The sequence below is a fragment of the Heteronotia binoei genome, chromosome 13, assembly GCF_032191835.1.
Source record: "Heteronotia binoei isolate CCM8104 ecotype False Entrance Well chromosome 13, APGP_CSIRO_Hbin_v1, whole genome shotgun sequence".
NCBI lineage: Eukaryota > Metazoa > Chordata > Lepidosauria > Squamata > Gekkonidae > Heteronotia > Heteronotia binoei.
Window position 1 is genome coordinate 7,448,801 of NC_083235.1, and position 15,655 is coordinate 7,464,455.

General features: G+C 52.8%; 2 protein-coding genes across 2 annotated transcripts in view; one reads left to right on the forward strand and one right to left on the reverse strand.

Annotated features, from left to right (window-relative positions):
* Positions 1–14,096, forward strand: part of SEPHS2 (selenophosphate synthetase 2) — a 29,165-nt gene extending 15,069 nt beyond the window's left edge. Inside the window, exons 6-8 of the mRNA XM_060251907.1 lie at positions 1,177–1,276; positions 11,790–12,002; positions 13,330–14,096. Coding sequence (XP_060107890.1) covers positions 1,177–1,276; positions 11,790–12,002; positions 13,330–13,559 — 543 coding nt within the window. The 3' untranslated portion in view covers positions 13,560–14,096. The remainder of the gene's footprint in view (positions 1–1,176; positions 1,277–11,789; positions 12,003–13,329) is intronic.
* Positions 14,097–14,144: 48 nt separating this feature from the next.
* The window catches only part of IKBKG (inhibitor of nuclear factor kappa B kinase regulatory subunit gamma), a 35,154-nt gene continuing 33,643 nt past the window's right edge, over positions 14,145–15,655 (reverse strand). Inside the window, exon 14 of the mRNA XM_060251906.1 lies at positions 14,145–14,911. Within this exon, the coding sequence (XP_060107889.1) occupies positions 14,754–14,911 (158 nt within the window). The 3' untranslated portion in view covers positions 14,145–14,753. The remainder of the gene's footprint in view (positions 14,912–15,655) is intronic.

Genomic DNA, 15,655 nt, shown 5'->3' on the forward strand with positions numbered 1-15,655 from the left:
AAAGGAGATTGTAGGCCGCTCTGAGACTCTGTCCTTGAAAGGGCAGCTTCTGGGAGAGCTCTCTCAGCCCCACCCGCCTCACAGGGTGTCTGTTGTGGGGGAGGAAGGGAAAGGAGATCGTAGGCCGCTCTGAGTCTCTTCAGAGTGGAGGGCGGGATATAAATCCAATATCATCTTCTTCAATATCTTCTTATAATAAAGAAAATTTTGTAAAAACAAAACGGGAGGCCGCTATCAGACGAGGGCCACGGGCCCTAGATTAGACTTAAGCAATTATGTAAAAATGTTACCCCTGAAAACCTTTGCCATGAAGCTGCCATGTACAAAAAAAGACCCTTGGTCCATTCAAGTCAATATTGAGTGCTGAAGACTGACAGCGGCTCTCCAGGGTCTCAAGCCCAGAGCTCTTTCACATCAGCTACTGCTAAGATCTTTTTAAACTGGAGATGCTGGGGATTGAACCTGGACCTTCTATATGCCTAGCAGATGCTCCATCACAGCCCGTTCCTAAATTGTAAGTTGGTGGGAAAGTACAGGGACTTCTTGGTGCAGTTGCTGAGCCAGTTGGTTTGAAATAGTGGTTTTTATTGTGTTGCAGCATTCTAATTTGACCTGAGACAATAGGCCTCTGGTACTAGAAGTGAGCAATTGATATGCCCAGGCTTCAGATTCAGCAGGAGCTCACAGGAGCACAGCTCCTGAACTTTTCTGAGGGTTCCCCCTCTTCCTCCCCACCTCCCTTGTCCATTGACTAGTAGGTGCAGCTGCATAACAATCCCTAGATTAGGAGAGCGGGCAGCCAGCCAGCCACCAGGGGCTTTTGCCACGTCCCCAACAGCCCTCATTCACCCCTGGAGAAGCCCACCTCACCCTTTCTCCACTTCTTATGTGATTTTGGGCGGCAGGTGGCTTGTTGGCCTTTTGACTGGGGAGAGGGGGTGGCCCAGGAGAGCCCCAGGTGAGCAAGGCCTGCTTGGACTGGCTGGATCTCTAGGCAGCCCAAGCAGGCCTTGCTCACCCGGGGCTCTCCTTTCTTGGATCGCATTGCTTTTGGCTGGGGGGGAGGGGCGGTGTATGCTAATGATTTATGCTAACGAGCTCCACCACCTGTTTTTTTACAAAACGATCCCTGGATATGCCCCCGCCTCGTCTTAAATGCCTTTCTTTCCGTCGCAGCCGGAGAAGTGGAATAAGATTAAGCTGGTGGTCTCCAAAGAAGATGTCGAACTGGCCTACCAGGAAGCCATGTTCAGTATGGCCATGCTGAACAGAACAGGTAAGGCCCTGACTACCGAAGCGTACCTTGTTGGCAGTAGAACGGCTGTGGCTGCAAGAGCTGTCGGCATTAAGACAGCTGCACTGCCCCATTCCCCCCCCCCAAAAAAAGATAAAGCAGGTCACTTCTCTGGATAAAGCCAGCCGGGTGACCTTGGGCCAGTTGCAGACCTTTTATTTCACGCCTGAAAATAAAATCCTTAAGATTTCGGGTGCATTTGGGGGCCTGAAAACCTAGATGAATTGAGCTTTCTGGAGTCTCATTAGTCCGCCTGCTTTTGAGTTCTCGAAGGAGAAAATCCGTGTTTTATGAGTAACAGGGTCAAACACGTGAAGTTGTTTCTTCCTGAATCTCTTCGTCTATCAAAGTACTGTCTACTCAGACTGGCAGCAGCTCTCCAGGATCTCAGGCAGAGGTCTTTCCCATCACCTCTTAACTGATCCTTCTAACTGTGGTTCAGGCTTCCGGCATAGAGGGGCAGGCATTCTACATGAACGGATGGCTTCTTCTATTCAAGAAGAGAGCCTCTGTTAGGCAGACTGGATCAGCCCACTGCTGCTATCACCACCATCTTCTAGAGCAGTGGTCCCCAACCTTTTTGGCACCAGAGACCAGTTCTCCCTAGGAGGCGGAGGACATCTTGGTGTTTTCCCACCGTCCAATCAGGGAGGCAGGATTCAAAAAACTTCTTCCTCTTCCTGTTGGCTGTGGGAACCACCCCTCAGTTCTTTTCCTGCCTCGACAGGGAGAGCATGTGCTAGGATAGGTTCCTATCCTTTCCTGCTTACCTTTTTACCTTTTCTCTCTCTAGCCTAGTAGATTTCTTCCTCACCTTGTCCTTTGCCTTACCTGATTGTTTTCTTAACCAACTTGCTGCCTCTGATCCCTCCTCTAAGCCTCCCTCCCTCTTCCACCTTCTTCCCCTCAACGAAGAGGAGCGGCGCGCCGGCGGCCCGAGCTGTGTACTTTCAAGCCGCGGCGCGAAGAGAGAGAGGTCAGCTGATGGCGCGCAGAGCGAGGGACGCCTTCTTGATGGACGACTCGGCCCCCAGCGCTCTGCGCGGGGCCGAAAGGCCGCCTTCCGGAGCCGGCATGACCGCGGGGCTTGCCACGGCTGCCGGCAACGTGCCCTGTAGGGGCAGAAGAGGAGCGGAGAACGAGCGCAGGCGGCGCTGGTCGTCGTCGGCAGCGGAGGAGGCCTCCTCCTCAGAATGCCGATCTGGCCCCGATGGCCATTCCGAGAAGCGCAGGAAGGCGCATAAGGACGGCGACCAGCAGCTGGGCAGTCTGCAGAGACGGGGACCGATGGATGCCACCCTCCAGGCGGGAGACTTCGATCTCCACGAGGCCCAGGCACACCAGGAAGCTGCACAGACCAGCCAGCCCCGGGCGGGCTTGGGTAACGTACCCACTATGGGACCCTCTTTATTTGCTGATTTTTTAGAGTCGATAAGACAGACAGTGGGTGCTGCAGTGGAAGCAGCCACCCATAGGAGACGAAGGCCCTCTAGCCCACGTCCCCCCTCCAGATCTCCATCGCCTAAGAGGCCCAGGGTCCAAGACCACTACCCTAGGGCCACCAGGGGTTATTTAGTCAATGATCCTCTGGAAGGTGAGAGATCCCAGTATGGGGATCAGTCGGAGGAGTCAGAAGAGGGAGAACGGGAGGAGGGCGAATTTCTTTCTGATGAGGAGATAGAAGGTGCGTCTGTGCCAGAACCCTCCTCACGTTTCTTCAGGGCGGAAGAATTCCAGCCTCTTCTGGCCAAGGTGTTAGCTGCCCTGGACCTCCAGGCGGCCCCTGAGGAACAGGAGGCTCCCAGTTCTCTGACCAACCCCAAGAACAAGTCCGAGGGGAACTCAGAGTTTTTTCCAAAGTATCGTTCTCCTGACAGGGCCTTCCCCTTCCCAGTATTTTTCGAGCGCCAACTGAAAGCAGAGTGGGCCAAGCCAAGTGCCAGCAGGCAGGTTCCCAACTCTGTCAGGAAGTTGTATGAGCTGCCCACCTTTGCCAATGATATGCTACAGGTACCCCTGGTAGATGCGCCGGTGGCAGCTTTACAGTCCCATGGGTTGCTAGCAGAGGACGGCCAGGGGTCCGTTCGGGACAGCTGGGACAGAAAAATTGACCTGGCCGTGAAGAAGACACACGAGGCTACGGCCTTTGCCATTAAGGCTGCTGCTGCTAACTCCATAGTATCTAGAGCAGCCATAGTGTGGATAAGGCGTCTTTCACAGCTTCTACCAGACGCAGATAAAAAGATCCTTGAGGGCACCAGCAGACTCCTGCGGGCAGCTGAATTCTCAGCAGATGCTTCCCTGGACGCCCTTACCTTCTCTGCCAGAGCTATGGCGTCCAACGCCGTGACAAGAAGGGGCCTGTGGCTTAGGGCCTGGCCGGCCGACATACACTCAAAATCAATCGTGTCAGCCTACCCTTTCCAAGGAGAGAAGCTATTCGGAGACGCCCTGGAAAAGATCCTCGTGGAGACACGGGACAAAAAGAAAGCTATGCCCAAGTTCCTCAGACGTCCAGACAGACGAGGTTTTGGACCTAGTTCCTTTCGGACCTCCTCCAGCGCCCCAAAGCCCAAGCAAGAGTTTAGAAAAGCAGCCTGGGGTCAACCCAAGCAGAATTTCCGTAAGGGCTTCTCCAACCCCAGATTCCACAGAAACCAGCCTGAGAGATCGGACAAGTTTGAGAGGGGCTCCAAGCCCAATAAAGCATGACTGGGAGCGCATCCCAGTAGGGGGCCGCCTGCTACACTTCCATCAGGCCTGGGCGGAGTCGCAGGCGGACTCTTGGACTCTAGAAATTGTATCTCGGGGCTACCCGATAGAGTTCAGGCGCACCCCCCCAGATCGCTTCATCATCTCCCCCCTTCGCTCGAACCCAGAGCGGAGGGAGGTCACCTTCAAAGCTATACGCCACCTTCTGGATATTGCTGCAATAGAACAAGTTCCTACGAAGCAGAAATATCTAGGTGTTTATTCTATCTTTTTCACAGTTCCCAAAAAGAACGGGGACTGGAGGGCAATCCTGGACTTAAAATTTCTGAACAGGAATATCAAGCTACGCCGCTTCAGGATGGAATCCATCAAGTCAATAACAGAGGCCCTGAGTCACGGGGACTACATGGCTTCGCTGGACCTGACAGAGGCCTACCTTCATATTCCGATTCTACCTGCCCATCGCAAATTCCTACGTTTCTGCGTGAACGGACGTCACTACCAGTTCAGAGCCCTGCCCTTCGGCCTGGCAACGGCCCCACGGGTGTTCACCAAGGTGTTGGTGAACCTGATCGCCCTCCTCAGGCAGAGAGGCATACACATTCACCCGTACCTCGACGACCTGTTACTAAGATCCTCGTCGAGGAGGAATGCAGAGCAGGACGTCCGGAGTACCATCAACTGCCTTCAGCAACACGGTTTCCTAATCAATCTGGACAAGAGCCACTTGCGGCCAACCCAGAGACTGGAGCACCTGGGCATGATAATCGACACGAACCTGAGATCCATCTTCCTCCCAGAAGCCAAGATCTTGAAGACCGTGACGCTCGTGCGACAGGTGATTCAAGAGCCGGCATCGATGCTCCAGATGCTGGCAAAACTCATGGGCCTTCTAATTTCAAACCTAGAGGCCTTGCAATGGGGACGCCATCACACCAGGCAACTGCAGATGTTTCTACGTCCCTACCAGCTTCAAATCATGGAGAGAAGCTCCATATCACTGACGTTGCCCATGGGGGTAAAGGAGAGCCTGATGTGGTGGACCAAGGCCAGCAACCTGCGTCAGGGGAGAATCTTCTTCGCAGAGGGAGAGTTGCAACTGTTTTCGGACGCCAGCCTATCGGGTTGGGGGGCAACCCTAAACGAGACACCCACACAGGGTCGGTGGACGCCCAAGGAATCGAACCTGCCAATCAACCTCTTGGAGCTTCGGGCAATCCGGCTAGCCTTGCTTCACTTCCAGGACCAAGTATCTGGACAGCATGTCCTGATACGAACAGACAACATAGCAGCGAAAGCCTACATAAACAATCAAGGGGGATCCAGGTCCAGCTCCCTCTACAGGGAGGCCGAGAAGCTGTTCAAATGGGCGGAGTGCCACCTGAAGTCGATAAGAGCGGAACACATCAAAGGGACGTGCAACGTCAAGGCAGACTGGCTCAGCCGGGAAAACATCCAGGCGGGAGAGTGGTCTCTCAACAAGTCTCTGTTCCTGAAGATAGCAGAGCATTTTGGATCTCCAGCACTGGACCTATTCGCATCTCATCAAAACCACCAACTTCCCCGATTCTTCACAAGGTACTTCCACAGTCAGGCGGAGGCCACAGACGCGCTAACATCCCCGTGGCCTCAAGATCTGCTGTATGCCTTCCCTCCAATTCCAGTCATTCCGAGGTTACTCAGAAAGATCAGGACACTGGGGGCCGAGGTCATCTTGGTTGCACCCTGGTGGCCTCGGCGTCCATGGTTTTCTTCAATCCAACAGATGTCCATGGAGGAACCACTCCATTTACCGACCTGGCCAGACATGCTGCTGCAGGGGCCTGTGTGGCACCCTCATCCAGAATGGCTGAGATTGACCGCGTGGAGGTTGAGAGGAGATCGCTATTAGATCTAGGGTATACTAGTGAGGTGACTGGCACCATACTAGCTTCTAGAAAAGAATCCACCACGCGGATCTATAACATGTCTTGGAAGGCCTTCCACAGGTGGTGCCGGAGGAAGAAGGTGGACCCCTTACGTCCTTCTGTCCCTAAGGTCCTCCAATTCCTTCAGGACGGTCTGCAGTCAGGCCTGAGGCCAGCCACCCTCAGGCGACAGATCGCAGCTCTGTCCTCAGTGCTGCAACAGGTGGAGGGCACGAGCCTGCCGTCCCACCCTCACATCCGACGGTTCCTTAGAGGGGCCTCCTTGAGCTCGCCGCCTCAATCTCACCGTTTTCCGACCTGGAGACTGAACCCGGTGCTGTCAGCCCTAACAGGTCCGCCCTTCGAGCCACTCATGTCTGTGCCCCTTAGGATGATGCGCATGAAGACGATCTTCCTGGTGGCAATAACGTCAGCCAGAAGGGTTTCCGAAATCGGAGCCCTGTCGGCAAAAAAGGAGCTATGCGTATTCCACAAGGACAAAGTGGTCCTCTACCCGGACCCTACCTTCCAACCTAAGGTCTCATCTAAATTCCACCAAAGTCAAGAAATCAACTTACCTTCCTTCTGCCCGGATCCCAAGCACCCGAAGGAACGCACGTGGCACACGCTGGACGTACGCAGGGCAATCAAGATCTACCTGATCAGAACAGAACCTCTACGTAAGACGGACTCCTTGTTCATCAACGTGACGGCACCCAGATTGGGCCTGAAGATGTCCAAGTCTGCCATTAGTTACGCCATCAAACAGTGTATAACAGAGGCGTACAAGACATTACGTCTCGAGATTCCACCAGGAATCACGGCACACTCGACCAGAAGCGCAGCCACCAACGCAGCCTTCAACAGGAACGCCTCAGTTGAGGAGGTGTGTAAGGCGGCTACGTGGTCCTCTATCTCCACTTTCGTGCGACACTACAAACTGAATACCTACGCATCGGCGGACGCGGCCTTTGGTAGACGAATCCTGCAACATGTCCTACCTGAGTAGGGCGACCCCACCCTAATTGACCTACTGCTCTAGGAGCACCCAAGATGTCCTCCGCCTCCTAGGGAGAACGACCCTTGGCACTTACCGTGAGGGGTCCTTCTCCTAGGAGGTCAGGAGGACATCTTGCCCTCCCGTCTATCGCCCTACCTCGGGCAACCTATACTCTATGTCTTCTGTCTCCGTCAACCTAAGCCTCTCACTCCACTGTCTGTTGCCCGTTTGGCCTGTTTCTTGTTTCTCATTTCTCTGTCTGCTTAGGACCTGCCTCTTCTAGCTAGTCTATTAGACCTGAGGCTGAGGCCGTCGGCAGACGGTTAGTTATGTATGTTAGAAGTTTCTTGTTTTTCTAGATCAATTATATACATACTGCTGCTCGGAGTCACCCGAACTGAGGGGTGGTTCCCACAGCCAACAGGAAGAGGAAGAAGTTTTTTGAATCCTGCCTCCCTGATTGGACGGTGGGAAAACACCAAGATGTCCTCCTGACCTCCTAGGAGAAGGACCCCTCACGGTAAGTGCCAAGGGTCGTTTTGTGGAAGACAATTTTTCCATGGAACAGCGGTTGGGGTGGGGGGGGGGAGGGTTTGGGATAATACAATTGTGCACTTTATTTTGGTGTGATGGTTAAGTGAACCTATGAAGCTGCCTTGTACTGAATCAGACCCTTGGTCTGTCAAAGTCAGTGTCATCTACTCAGACTGGCAGCGGCTCTCCAGGGTCTCAAGCTGAGGTTTTTCATGCCTGCTTGCCTGGACCCTTTTTAGTTGGAGATGCTGGGGATTGAACCTGGGACCTTCTGCTTACCAAGCAGATGCTCTACCGCTGAGCCACAGCCCCATTCATGGCTCTCCAGGGTCTCAAGCTGAGGTTCTTCACGCCTACTTGCTTGGACCCTTTTTAGTTGGAGATGCTGGGGATTGAACCTGGGACCTTCTGCTTACCAAGCAGATGCTCTACTACTGAGCCACCGTCCCTCCCAAAGTGTGCGGACTCTTCTCTGGGAGAAGCGGGTTTGATTCCCCACTCCTCCACTTGCAGTTCCTGGAATGGCCTTGGGTCAGCCATAGCTCTTGCAGAGCTGTCCATGAAAGGGCAGCTTGTGGGAGAGCTCTCTCAGCCCCACCCACCTCACAGGGTTTCTGTTGTGGGGGAGGAAGATAAAGGAGATTGTGAGCTACTGGGATTCCAATGTTGTCTTATTATTATTACATTGCAATATATAATGAAACAACTCACGGACCGGTTGCTAACAGGCCACGGACCAGTACCACCAGTCCATGGCCCAGGGGTTGGGGACCCCTGTTCTAGAAGCTTCCCTTTGCCTGCTTCTCACAACCAGACTGGACTACTGCAATCTGCTCTGCTTGGGGCTGCCCCTTGAAGAGTGTTCAGGAGCTGCAGCTTGTTCAGAATGCTGTGGCTAGATGGCTGATTGGGGCCAGCAGCTGGGAGTATGTGACCCCCCCCACACAATAGCAGGCATACTGCCGGTTTGGCATAGTGGTTAGGAGGGCGGACTTTAATCTGGGAGAACTGGGTTTGATTTCCCACTTCTCTGGATAAAGGCAGCCGGGTGACCTTGGGCCAGTTGCAGAACTTTTAGAATAGTTCTCTCAGTGATATTCTGAAAAGGGCAGTTTCTGTCAGAGCTCTCTCGGCCACACCTGCCTCACAGGGGGTCTCTTGCGGGGGAGGAAGATACAAGGAGATTGTGAGCAGCTCTGAGACTCCTTCGGAGACTGAAGGGCAGGGTATAAAATCAATTCTTCAGTTTGGTGTAGCGGTTGAGAGCGGCTGACTGTAATCACAGAATCATAGAGTTGGAAGGGACCTCTAGGATAATCTAGTCCAACCCCCTGCACAATGCAGGAAACTCAAACACCTCCCCCTAAATTCACAGGATCCTCATTGTTGTCAGATGGCCATCTAGCCTCTGTTGAAAAACCTCCAAGGAAGGAGAGCCCACCACCTCCCGAGAGCCAGGTTTGATTTCCCACTTCTCCACATGCAGCTGCTGGAGTGACCTTGGGTCAGTTACGAGTTCTCTCTGAGCTGTTCTTTGCTCTTGAAAGAACGGCTCTCTGTTATGAGTTCACTCAGATCTTTTGCCTCACCCACTTCACAGGGTTTCTTCGATGGGGAGAGGAAGGGAAGGAGACAGTAAGCTGCTCTGAGACTCTTGAGTGAAGGGTGGGTGGGGGTATACATCCACTCTCCTCTTCTACTGATCCACTCCCGTGCCCAACTAAAGGTACTGGTTTTGATTGGCTTCTCCTGTATGTTCCTGCCAGGGAATTAAGATCACAGAGAGGACTTCCTGACTGTCCCACTAGTCATAGAGTTGGATGCGGCTGTCCAGGCCATCTAGTCCTCTGCCCTGCTCAATGCAGGATCAGTCCATGGCAGGGGTCCCCAACCCCTGGGCCGTGGACCGGCATCAGTCCATGGCTTGTTAGCAACCGGGCTGTGAGTTGTATAATTATTCCATTATATATTTCAGGGGTGGCCAACGGTAGCTCTCCAGATGTTTTTTGCCTTCAACTCCCATCAGCCCCAGCCAGCATGGCCAATGGCTGGGGCTGATGGGAGTTTTAGGCCATACCATACCAAACCTTTAATGGCATAATAGATTCAGATAAAAATACACAGAATATAAAAATTTAAACATTGGAGATAAAATCAAAATAAAACCGAGCTTACAGATGCATTCAAACATGGTCAGGATTAAATTTAAGGATGTCAGCCAGAAATTTTGCCACAGCCTCACTAACCACCCCCTCAGTATCACTCAATAAATAATAACAGGGTGGCAGAATAGACAAATCTGGAGAAAAAGAAAGCTTGCCAAATAAATCTTTACGGAGGTTATGGTATAAAGGACAATCAAGCAATATATGCTGGATTGAGTCAGGGGTATTGCTCCACAGGAGCAAAGTCTGTCGGCTAAAGGGACTCGCTGATATCTCCCTTGTAAAACTTTGGAGGGAAACGCGTTTAGTATAGCCAACATAAATGCCCTGCGATGACTTGGAGTGGTTAGGTCTGATAGATAATTGGGCATTTTGCCACAAAAAGCATAAAGACCTAAGGAAGCTGGAGAGCAAATATAAGGGTCAGTTGGCCGTAATTTCGTTTCCTCCGATTCCCATAGTCTCAGTTTAATACATCTGAAGATATATGACTCATCAGCGGGAGTTGTAGGCAAAAAACATCTGGAGAGCTACCATTGGCCACCCCTGATATATTACAATGTAATAAGACGACAGCAACAACATTGGATTTATATCCTGCTCTCCACTCCGAACCTCAGAGCGGCTCACCATCTCCTTTCCTTTCCTTTCCTCCCCCACAACAGACACCCTGTGAGGTGGGTGGGGCTGAGAGAGCTCAGACAGAAACTGCCCTTTCAAGGACAACTCCTGAGAGAGCTATGGCTGACCCAAGACCATCCCAGCAGCTGCAAGTGGAGAATCAAACCCGGTTCTCCCAGATACGAGTCAGCACACTTAACCATATCACCAAAATTAAGTGCACAATTGCATCATCCCAAAACCATCCCCCCCACCCCCGCAAACCAGTCCATGGAAAAATTGTCTTCCACAAAACTGGTCCCTGGTGCCAAAAAGGTTGGGGACCGCTGGCCTACAGCATCCAACAAGTCTTCGTCTAGCTGCTGCTTGGCCAGTGGGGGTGGCTTATCACCTCCCTAGGTACCTGATTCCACTGCTGAACTACTCAAATTTCCAATACCCAGCCGGTCCCTTTCTGCTTATTAATATAAACCTGTTATTGGAATTAATACTCCATACCCTACTCTGAGTGACAGCTTTTCAGGTACTTCAGTGTCCCCACTCAGCTTCCTCTTCTCCAGACTGAATCAAAGAAGTTCGTTTAGTGGGCAAACGAGAGAGAGGGACGGGGCCTTTTCGGTGGTAGCCCCATGACAGGACGACAGCCTCTCTAGGGAGCTGCACCTGGACCTCTTTAGGAGGCAGCTGAAGACGGTTTTATTTAGGAGCGCATTTGATGAATGCAGTCCTAAATTGTGACTTTAAATGGTGGTTTTCCATTTTTCTATGTAGTTTTATGTTTTTGTATTTATGCTGTGGCGCAGAGTGGTAAAGCTGCAGTACTGCAGTCTGAACTCTCTGCTCATGACCTGAGTTCAAACCCCGGTGGAAGCTGGGTTCAGGCAGCTGGCTCAAGGTTGACTCAACCTTCCATCCTTCCGAGGTTGGTCAAATGAGCCCCCAGCTTGCTGGGGGGAAAGGGTAGATGACTGGGGAAGGCCATGGCAAACCACCCCGTAAAAAGTCTGCCGTGAAAACACTATGAAAGCAACGTCACCCCAGGGTCAGAAATGATTGGTGCTTGCACAGGGGACTACCTTTTTTAGAGCCCTGTGGTGCAGAGTGGTAAAGCTGCAGTACTGCAGTCGGAGCCCTCTGCTCACGACCTGAGTTCAATCCCAGCAGAAGCTGGTTCAGGTAGCCGGCTCGAGGTTGACTCAGCCTTCCATCCTTCCGAGGTCGGTCAAATGAGCCCCCAGCTTGCTGGGGGGAAAGTGTAGATGACTGGGAAAGGCCATGGCAAACCACCCCGTAAAAAGTCTGCCGTGAAAACATTGTGAAAGCAACGTCACCCCAGAGTCAGAAATGACTGGTGCTTGCACAGGGGACTGCCTTTACCTTTAAATTGTGACTTTAAATGGTGGTTTTCCATATTTCTATGGAGTTTGTTTTATGATTTTTTATATTCATGTTGTCTAAGCTGCCTTGAGCTGGGTAAAGAAGACAGGCAGCTAAACAAATGTTTAAAATGAATTTTAAAAACCCCTTCTGCCTGCAAAACCTTCCTCCTCTTGCAGCTGCGAGTCTGATGCACACGTTCAACGCTCACGCGGCTACAGACATCACAGGCTTCGGCATTCTGGGCCACGCACAGAACTTGGCCAAGCAGCAGCGCAGTGAGGTCTCCTTCGTTATCCACAACCTGCCCATCATCGCAAAGATGGCAGCCGTCAGCAAGGCCAGCGGCACACGGTCAAAGCTCCTGCAGGGGACGTCCCCAGAGACATCTGGTAAGCCGGGCAGCCAGGGCTACGTAAGAGAGGCCATGTTGGATCAGGCCAGTGGCCCATCCTGTCCAACACTCTGTGTCACATAAGAACATAAGAGAAGCCATGTTGGATCAGGCCAGTGGCCCATCCAGTCCAACACTCTGTGACACATAAGAGAAGCCATGTTGGATCAGGCCAGTGGCCCATCCTGTCCAACACTCTGTGTCACATAAGAACATAAGAAACCCTGTTGGATCAGGCCAATGGTCCATCCAGTCCAACACTCTGTGTCACATAAGAGAAGCCATGTTGGATCAGGCCAATGGCCCATCCAGTCCCACACTTTGTGTCACATAAGAACAGAAGAGAAGCCATGTTGGATCAGGCCACTGGCCCATCCAGTCCAACACTCTGTGTCACATAAGGACATAAGAGAAGCCATGTTGGATCAGGCCAGTGGCCCATCCAGTCCAACACTCTGTGTCACATAAGAACGTAAGAGAAGCCATGTTGGATCAGGCCAATGGCCCATCCAGTCCAACACTCTGTGTCACATAAGAACATAAGAGAAGCCATGTTGGATCAGGCCAGTGGCCCCTCCAGTCCAACACTCTGTGTCACATAAGAACATAAGAGAAGCCATGTTGGATCAGGCCAGTGGCCCTTCCAGTCACAAGGCGTAAATGCAACTGAAGCCAAGAGCCAGTGTGGCGTAGAGTCTAGAGCAGAGGTGGCCAAATTGCAGCTCGGGAATCACATGTGGCTCTTTCACACATACTGGGTGGCTCTTGAAGCCCCCCCTGCCCTGTCGGATGGCTTGGAGAAGGCACTTCTCTCTTTACAAATAGCTTTGCCAAGCCAGCCAGCGGCTTGAAGGATGCATTTAAAGTAAAAGTTGCTTTCTTTCCCCCTCTCCCTCCCCCCACCTGTTGGCCCTCCCTCCCTTTCCATCTTTCGTGTCTTGCGGCTCTCAAAACATCTGATGCTTTTAGTCCAGGGGTGGCCAAGGGTAGCTCTCCAGATTTTTTTTGGCCTACAACTCCCATCAGCCCCAGCCATTGGCCATGCTGGATGGGGCTGATGGGAGTTGTAGGCAAAAAAACATCTGGAGAAGCTACCATTAGTCACCCGATTTAAGTTAAGCAGGCTTGGTCACCCCGATCTAGACCTTGCGGCTCATAGCTACCAATGGACATTTTGTTCCCTATGTCTGCGGTGGAAGCTGCCACCGTGAATTTTCTGCAGCAGTGAATCCCACGTTAGCGACCCTCCAATTGGGGAGGGGGGGGGCTTTCGGCAGCAGTCCGACCCCACCGGCGGCCTTAACTCTGCTCTTTTCCCTCTGCAGGGGGGCTGCTGATCTGCCTCCCCCGGGAGCAGGCCGCCCGCTTCTGCGCCGAGATCAAATCCCCCAAGTACGGGGAGGGGCACCAGGCTTGGATCATCGGCATCGTGGAGAAAGGCAACCAGACCGCCCGCATCATCGACAAGCCCCGCATCATCGAAGTGAACCCCCGCGGGGCCACCGCCTCCCCCCAAGACAACAATTCCAGCGCCAGCCCAGAAGCCACTTCTTGAAGCCGGAAGAACGGTTTTCGCCTCCCCATCGCAGGCTCTCAGCTGATACGGGCAGCGTAGGAGGCCCTCGGTCGCCGTGCATTCACCACCTATGGCACAGTGGTCTCTGGGGAGGGCGCCGTGTCCTTTCTGCCGGGCAAAGAGCAGCAGCTGGATCCTTTCTGCCACGCGCGGGGTGGGGGAAACAGCAATTGGTTTTGCCAGCAGGTAAATTTCTGTTGATGTTTGGAGAAAATAGCAACTTGAATTATTTATTGGAATAGGGTTTCTGCCCCCGAAGCTCTCCTGGGTTTTTTTGGGTCAGACTGAGCAGCTGGTCCAAAAAACAAGGGCGGCGAGCAGCTCAACGAAGCCGTTCGGCCGGGCCGGCGGCCCCCTCCTCTCTTAATGAAGCACCTCCCTCGAAACCCCAGCCGTGGGCTCGGAGGAGCGGAAGAAGCGCAGAGGCGGGAGCGGCGCCGAAGCTTGGCTCCGTGGGGCGTTGTCTCGGGTTGTAAATTATTGGTGATTGAGTTAATAAAAAGTTGATTCCTACAACTGCTGTGGAGCGGTGGCGTGAAAGGGGGTGCCGGGGAGAAACAGCAATATTGCAACTTTGCTTTAATCAATCGTAGGGAAGAGTTACACAGCGGCTTTCCCGCGGCTGCCGAAACCAGCAGCTCCTCAGGAAGCAGAGGAGAACGGTCGGTCTCCCTTTGGTACGGTTTTTCTATACATTTTCTGCCTCCTCGCAGTCGGCCTGAGGAAACGTGAAAGGCACTATAGGGTCGGATTAGAACACGGCTCTTTCGCAGCCAACGAGGTACGCAGAAACGTCTCTTACTGCACCCCAAAACGAGAACGCTTCTCTGTACTCGTTTACCCTGAATCCGCTCGCCCCCAAAAAGGATGGCGTTACTCGCGCTAATACAGCAGACCGTGACGACATTCATAACCACCTAAGGAACAGTGCAACAGCCCTTCTCCCCCACGGCCGCCGAGCCCCAAAAGGAGAGCAGCAGGCTCAACCACACTTGAAGGAGAAGAAAAAAAAAAGTTAAATTTGTGGGGAGGGGATGGGGGGGGGTGCAGGAGAGGAGCACAACCGTCCAAGGTCAACTCGTAGCAGCCGAATCACCGGGCTCCGATTAAGGCCACGCAGCAAAAAAAGCACATTTTCGCAGTCAGGCAGGGGGGACTCCTCCTCCGCGGCCGTCACAGTATGCAGTCCATGATGTGGATCTGGAGCGTGTCCATGTCCGGAGCTCTGTACTGGCACTTGGGGCAGCAGTAGTCCGGCTGCTCTTCCGCCACGCTGTGCCTTGGCCCCGCGGTCAGCTGGGGGTGGAAGGGGGCGGCGCCCATCAGGTAGGCTGGAAAGGCAGCAAGGACGGCAGGTAAACACACGCTGGGCTCAGAGTCCCGTTCCCACACACACACACCCTGACCCCCAGAATTTTCAGTTAGGCCAGGAGTCCCCAAAGCGAGGCTTGTAGCTTGTGGGCATCATGGCATTTGCCAAGTGGTTTTAGAAGGTAGGTGGGGCCAGGAGGAGGAGAAGAGATGGATTTATACCCTGCCTTTCCAATTCGCTTGAATGGCATAACGGTAGCTTGCGTTGAATGAGTATGCAGCTTGCCCACATGTCAAGATAAAACAATATCGGTACATCAAATTATAATGCCATTGGATAATAATAATAGGGATAAAAAGGACCATCTTAATCCTGAGTATCACAAATGACAACAAAAAGAATTAAATTTGACAGTAAAAGGGCTTAAAAGAAGGGAGGTGGAAGGGGGCGGCGCCCATCAGGTAGGCTGGAAAGGCAGCAAGGACGTCAGGTAAATACATGCTGGGCTCAGAGTTCCATTCCCCCCCACACACACACATAAGAGAAGCCATATTGGATCAGGCCAATGGCCCATCCAGTCCAACACTGTCACACAGTGGCCAAAACCCAGGTGCCATCGGGAGGTCCATCAGTGGGGCCAGGACACTAGAAGCCCTCCCACTGTGCCCCCCCAGCACCCAGAATACAGAGCATCACTGCCCCAGACATAAGAGAAGCCATGTTGGATCAGGCCAGTGGCCCATCCAGTCCAACACTGTCACAC